Source organism: Sinocyclocheilus anshuiensis, unplaced genomic scaffold (genome assembly GCF_001515605.1).
Source record: "Sinocyclocheilus anshuiensis isolate Anshui unplaced genomic scaffold, SAMN03320099.WGS_v1.1 scaffold21, whole genome shotgun sequence".
Taxonomy (NCBI): Eukaryota; Metazoa; Chordata; class Actinopteri; order Cypriniformes; family Cyprinidae; genus Sinocyclocheilus; species Sinocyclocheilus anshuiensis.
The window spans coordinates 611,153-618,388 of NW_015536472.1; the positions used below are offsets into that span (position 1 = coordinate 611,153).

General features: G+C 37.9%; 2 protein-coding genes and 1 long non-coding RNA gene across 3 annotated transcripts in view; 1 reads left to right on the forward strand and 2 right to left on the reverse strand.

Moving 5' to 3' along the window:
- Nucleotides 1-1,872: 1,872 nt before the first annotated feature.
- On the reverse strand, nt 1,873-3,315 carry LOC107703110 (putative claudin-24). The gene has a single exon (XM_016505667.1). It carries the CDS (start codon nt 2,965-2,967, stop codon nt 2,305-2,307), a length of 663 nt encoding a protein of 220 aa, XP_016361153.1. The 5' UTR covers nt 2,968-3,315; the 3' UTR covers nt 1,873-2,304.
- A 942-nt stretch (nt 3,316-4,257) lies between these two features.
- Nucleotides 4,258-7,236, forward strand: part of clcn4 (chloride channel, voltage-sensitive 4) — a 20,908-nt gene continuing 17,929 nt past the window's right edge. Inside the window, exons 1-3 of the mRNA XM_016504678.1 lie at nt 4,258-4,379; nt 5,581-5,735; nt 5,812-5,911. Of these exons, the coding sequence (XP_016360164.1) occupies nt 4,364-4,379; nt 5,581-5,735; nt 5,812-5,911 (271 nt within the window). The 5' untranslated portion in view covers nt 4,258-4,363. The remainder of the gene's footprint in view (nt 4,380-5,580; nt 5,736-5,811; nt 5,912-7,236) is intronic.
- LOC107701641 (uncharacterized) overlaps nt 6,986-7,236 on the reverse strand; it is a 1,350-nt gene continuing 1,099 nt past the window's right edge. The window contains exon 3 of the long non-coding RNA XR_001635671.1: nt 6,986-7,037. This is a non-coding gene — a long non-coding RNA (uncharacterized LOC107701641). The remainder of the gene's footprint in view (nt 7,038-7,236) is intronic.

The following is a 7,236-nucleotide window of genomic DNA, read 5'->3' on the forward strand; positions in this document are numbered from 1 at the left end:
CTGAGCGGTTAAAACACTTCAGACGAGAGGCTGAGGGGATTTAGAAACTCATGATCAAAGACACATTCCTCATGAAGAACACTGTGCTGTTACGGGCTCCGATCCATCAGGACACTTCAGAGATCACACACTTTTCAAAGTCAATGGATATCTCTTATACTGTATAATGATTGTTTTATGTAATGCAGATAACTAAAAGTTACACTTCCACCAAAGAACATGTATTACACATTGTTTCTTTGAAGTTATACTGTAAATTAAAATTAACAGGCACATCCAACAAGTATTTAGATGAATGTGAAATTAAATGACTGCACATTTCATCATATTTTAGATCTGTTTGTCTCTGTAAATCAGGACTTCAAACAGTTTCAGCTCTTGCTTTTCAGCAGCACAGTTCATAATATGTACTTTTTTAATATAATGTTAATATATGCAAGGGAGTTGAAAAGTCTGAGGAATGCACTGAAAATGTATTTAAACTTGGAATTGAAGTTTTCAGAGTTTGAAACAAACATTATGTAAAATTAAGAAGAAAAAAAAAAGGTTTTCCACTGTTTCTAAGTCACTAAATGTAAATAAATTTGTAGCTACTACATGAAAAATAGCAAAAGGAAATCTGATTAAAAAAATATTAGATTTTTTAATTTTAAAAAATGCTAAATAAAGCATTTCACCAGTGGTCTTAGACGAAGCATTTTTCTAAATATTATTTCTTAATTTATGATCCTCACAATCAATATTGCCATTAATACGCGTGCTTTAAACTAAGAAATTAAAGCAAATTGCACAGATTAGAATAAAAAGGAAACATATTTGAGTGAAAACTGATATTTTTTAGACATTTAGTGAGCTCAAAACTTAAGAGTTTCAGCTTTTGCTTTTTGGCAGCACAGCTTTACACACACACACACACGCACACACACACATATATATATATATATATATATATATATATGTATAATGTCAGAATATGCAAAGGAGTTTAAAAGTCTGAGAGGAACACATTGAAAATTTAATAAAAAATAAATAAAATTTGATAAAACTTTCAGATTTAAAAAAAAATGATGTAACATCAAAGTTGTATATAAAATGAATAATAATGAAAGATTTTCCACAGTTTCAAAGCCACTAATCAAATGTAAACAAATGTGTCAGAAAAATGCTAAGTTCAATGCAAAAAAAGCATTTTCTCAGACCTTTGAAAACCACTAAAACTAGTTTATTAAGCATTTAAAGTATTGTTTTCAATTTAATGTTTTTAACTATAGAAAATAAAAGCTAATTGCACAAACCTGAATAAATATGAAAACATATGTGACCCTGGAGCACAAAAGCAGTCTTAAGTCGCTAGGGTATATTTGTAGCAATAGCCAACAATACATTGTATGGGTCACAATGATACATTTTTCGTTTACGCCAAAAATCATTAGGATATTAAGTAAAGATCGTGTTCCATGAAGATATTTTGTAAATGTCCTACTGTAAATATATCAAAACTTAATTTTTGATTAGTAATATGCATTGCTAAGAACTTAATTTGAACAACTTTAAAGATGATTTTCTCAATATTTAGATTTTTTTGCACCCTCAGATTCCAGATTTTCAAATAGTTGTATCTCAGCCAAATATTGTCCGATCCTAACAAACCATACATCAATGGAAAGCTTATTTATTCAGCTTTCAGATGATATATAAATATCAATTTTGAAAAATTGACACTTAAGACTGGTTATGTGGTCCAGGTTCACATATTTTTGTGAAAACTGAAACTTGTTGACATTTCACGAGCACCAAAATCTAAAAAAAAAAAAATCTGAAAAATCACCTGCATCTCTTCATACATCACATGAGAGAGATGAACATTCAGCTGATTTATTGACTGATCATCAACTTTGGTACAACTTTTGGACATTTCAGAGAACGCAAGGTAAAATAATAACATCTTTCTCTCATTCAATCACTCTCTGTTTAAATATAAAAACACACTTGCATCTGGTTTTCCAGTAACATTTGGATAATTAGCATAAAATTGTCTCTCATAAATGACCTCGTAGTCATAAAAGTTGCACTTTCTCGGAAAGTGCATAATTTTCACAATTAGTAAACTGAAGTGTGTGTTTTCATTAGAATCACATTCACGTGCAGATTTGGTTTGAGCTTATAAAATGATTCACAAAATTGATTTGTAATCAAAATGAAGTCTAAACAGCAGCATTATATTTACAGTCTTTGAATATATCTGATAATTTCAGTGCAAAACGCAAAACATTAGTAGAAGCAAAACTGTGTTTATCAATAATCTCACACATATTCTGTCCTCCTGCGTGGAGATTGCTCTGGACGAGCTCTGTTTAGCACTATAGATTGGTGAAGCGAAAATGTTTCGTCTTGCAAAAACAAGCACGAAGTGACCAACAAGAAACCAGCCGCCAAATGCAACCCCCCCGCCGTCCAGCCGAAGAAAAGCGCATCTCCGAACTCCCAGCGAGGAACCACGCTTGGCACGCTCTCGTCGAAGAACCGCAGGACCGTCAGATGCGCCACGTACGAAACTGGCACGAGACCGAGGACGCCCGTGACGACGCTGAAGATCCCGCCGAGCATCTTCAAGGTCCTTTTGGCTTCAAAGCTCTCCGTGCGTCTGCAGCTGTTCACCAGGTAGATGCCGGGGATGGCGAATAACAGACCGATTAAACCCGTCCCCAGCGTGGCGCACATCAGGATTCGGGCCAGCCGGATGTCCGACGGGAGACCCAGCAGACTGTCGTATGGCCGGCACTCGGTCACCCCGAGATCCTGAACCACGCAGGTTTCCCACAGTCCCAGCTGGAAGCTCTCGGTGGGCAGGAGCTCGGTGGAGAGCGTGAGCCACCGCGGCATCATGAGGGTGACCAGCGAACACAAGCAGGCGGTCAGCGAGAAAAACACACCTAGCAGCTCCAGAGTCCATAATCCAGAGTCCATGACCACAGCTCTCCTCCTCCTCCTCCTCTCGCTCTACTGTTCAGTACAGAGCTGCTGACAACAGCATTAGTGTCTGTACGTCATCTTTGGACGGGTGGGCAGAAGCTCTGATCTCTCTCAGCACAGAGACGCAAACAACAGCTGCATTCACTCACGCCGAACGCTCGCAAACACACACACTCGTTTATGGCGCGTCCGCCGATTTTGGCACGAAATACGCGCCATACTCGAGCGTTCGATTCACGGCACACGCTCGCTTTCCTAATTCACGGTCCTGCTTGTATTGTTGGGGAAAAGTGTTTGAAGTGTTTGAAAGGGAAAATTCCAGATCTGTTTGTCTCTGTTAAATCTGGACTTAAAACAATCTCAGCTCTCGCTTTTCAGCAGCACAGTGCATAATATGTGATTTGATGAGAGGAACACAAAGCTATTTAAACCAGGAAATAAAACGTTATGATGTAAAATGTAGAAAAATGATTCGCCACTGTTTCTAAGTCAACATCAAATGTAAACAGATTTGTAATAGGCTACATGAAAAAAAAACATTAAAATTGAAAAATGATCAATTTAGTGCAGAAAAGCATTTTAACTATTGTATCAGACATTTGAACCCCACTGAATGAAAATCTAGTTTAACACACATGCAACATTGTCATATATATGCATACATATATATATATATATATTATACATATTTTTTTTAAACATAAACTTTATGATCTAAAATGAAGAAAACCATTGCGTCGCAAAATGATTCACTGTTTCGAAGCGCTCCAATCGGATCGCGAATCATGAATCATTTGATTCAGATCGGGACTTCGGAGCGGATTCGCGAATCTTTTTTTTTTCTGATTTCTTCTTTTAGTAAACAGAAAACATAAAACTATTAATGCAGTAACGTCATAAAAAAACGAAACAAATGAGAAAGAAAGAAAGAAAGTATAAATACAAAAAAAGAAAATAAACCGTGGTTTTACTATAGTAAAAGTGTAGTGTTTTTTGTATAACCACAGTTTTACTACAAATTGTGAGATTTGGATGAACTCCTGAATCTGTTGCATGATCTCTTTAAACTATAGTTTCCAAAGTTAGACATCACTTGTTATGATTTTCAAGGCTGTAGAGTTTAGTAGAGACGCTATGACATGTTCCTACAAATATCAGCCACTGCTAAATTATCTCTAGCAATAATTTTGATCAAACAATTAAATGTCATTTGTCTGTCGTTATGTCCCCATCAAGCGCCTGTTTGCGCTGACGTTCACGCACGCACGCACGCACTCACGCACCGTGACGTCATCACGGCACGTCCTGCCGCATCGGTTTAATCTGATGTTATGATGGATAAACACTACAAATCATCATTTAATCTTTAATTTATTACACAAACAGCGTTATGGCGGAGGCAGAGGGTGAGATTCAGCACACACGAGTGTGTTCGTTTGGTCACAATCATCGTGCACCTGCTCTATATGTTATCATGGGTTCATTCCTTAATGTCTTGAATGTGTTTCGGTTTATTTCCACATGTGTGTTTTATCATGTTTGTGCAGCACAGACAGAAAGAAGTACAGGTGTGAAATCTGATCTGAGTGATGTTTCTGTAAGGCCTCTGCGTGCGTCCGTTTCTGTTGTGTGTTTTTCTTATATTATTGTGATGAATAAATACAGCTAAACACCTAATACACTATATATTGCAATTAAAAGATGGACTATGGTACTACTATGTTTTTGAACATGTAACATTGTATCATTCAGTATATTTATTTTATAATATATTTATTATATACATATACAGTATACTGTATATAGATAGATTTACATTTTGTTTAAAAGTAATTTCAAGCATGTAAATTGAAGTGTTTATGTTAAATGATTTTAAGCTGTATAGAAAATGTGTAATAGAAAATGTCAGCGTGTGACAGTAAATCTTGCAGTACTACAGTATTTTATAAGAATATGGATTTCAGCAGCTGCATGATATTGCAATATACTCTAATATTCACTGTGTTGCACACTGACAGACACGTTATTATTTTACAGCTTAAAAACTATTTAAATGAACGCTTTTGCTTACATGCTTGAAATTAGTTAAAAATTAATAAATTGAAAAAATATTAAAAATAAGTTGTTTTTATTGTGTATGATTATATTTTGAATTTTTATTTTAAATGTATTTTTTAATGGATATTAAAGTGCATAGTGATGGAAAAGGTAAAGAGGTAAAACGGTGCATGATATTACAATATTGTATACTGTAATAATCACTGTGTTGCACTCGGGCAGTTATGTGTTATTTTTATTGATTGATTTATTTAGTTTTACAGCTTAAAAAACATTTAATGAATACTTCTGCTTCAAGCTTGAGATTAGGTTTAAACTAAATAAATAAAAAAGTATTCCTACTGTATATGAATGTTTTCTCATATTTTCAGTTTTTATTTAGATGTGGTTTTTTTAATGGAAGTTGAAGCCAAAGCATCATCAAAGTTTTAGCATACATGTTCCTCCTTTAATAGTGTTCAAAAGCATCCCAGGATGCACCTCATGAAGCTGGATGAGAGAATGCATGTTTGGCAACGTATTTATTGACAATCCGTTTATTCTCCTCAGGCATCAGCAGTGCCTCTCCTACAGAGGAGATGAACGACGCTGGGAACCTGATGGACTTCTTGGACGAGCCGTTCCCAGACGTTGGCACTTACGAGGACTTTCACACCATCGACTGGCTGAGAGAGAAATCCAGAGACACGGACAGACACCGGAAGGTGAACCGGACCGCCTGACACTGATATGGTGCATTTTAATTATTAGCACACTGGTTTATTTTGTGTGTATTTGCAGATCACCAGTAAGAGTAAAGAGTCCATCTGGGAGTTCATTAAGAGTTTGCTGGACGCCTGGTCAGGATGGCTGGTGATGCTGCTGATTGGTCTGCTGTCAGGTGCTGAGACACGCCCACTCATGACATCACTGACCAGAGACACACCCACTCATCACATCACTAGGTGTGTTCGACTTCATGCGGTGCTGCGCAGACCTATCGGCGGCTGACTTGAAGCAGTGCATCCCGGATAGAAATGTTGTCCGACTTGAACCGGCGCCGACGTCACTGTGACGTATAGCATCAAAGTACCGCGAGAACGTTTCGAGAGCAGACTCAGCCGTCGCGGCTTCTCCAAAGCGCTGATGACGACACAGCTGTTTCACGATTGGCTGAATTCACCACATGATAACAATGACGTGTGTTTCGGGTTTATTCTGACACTTTCAGTTCCACTAATGCTCATAAATCTGTGTTTTTATAACAGTAAAAGCTCTTTTTCTGTAGTCGCAATGTTATATTGAGTCACGTTTATCAAAAAACACTGATAAAAGTGTATGTAGACCCACTTTATTGGTATTTAAATAGTATATGTTAAACTTTATTCTTGAACAGATGGCGCTGTATTAAGCAGTATATCAAAAGTGTTTCTATTGTTTCATGAAAACGTTTCTGAAACATCTGTGTATTTGACAAATATTGCATTTAATTCACTTCATCTGTGATAGAGTATGCAAACACCGCACGAGCGTCACTACCGGGAGCAGAAAGTGTCTGGCTTGACGTTTCCACCCCCGACTGCAAGCGGCAACTCTCGCCGATCGGTCTGCGCAGCGCCACATGAAGTCGAACACACCTAATGACACAGAGACATTACCTCACGGACAGAGACACGCCCACTCATCACATCACTGACCAGAGACACGCCCACTCATCACATCACTGACCAGAGACACGCCCACTCATCACATCACTGACCAGAGACACGTCCACTCATCACATCACTGACCAGAGACACGTCCACTCATCACATCACTGACCAGAGACACGTCCACTCATCACATCACTGACCAGAGACACGTCCACTCATCACATCACTGACCAGAGACACGTCCACTCATCACATCACTGACCAGAGACACGCCCACTCATCACATCACTGACAGAGACACGCCCACTCATTATCTCACGGACTGAGACACGCCCACTCATCACATCACTGACCAGAGACACGCCCACTCATCACCTCACGGATAGAGACACGCCCACTCAACACATCACTGACCAGAGACACGCCCACTCATTACCTCACGGACAGAGACACGCCCACTCGTGACACCACTGACCAGAGACCAAGGTTATTATAGTTTTGCGTTTTTAAATTCGTGTTATTTTAATATCGTTTTCAAATTTGCAATAAAATTTAGTTTCGTTTTTATTAGTTT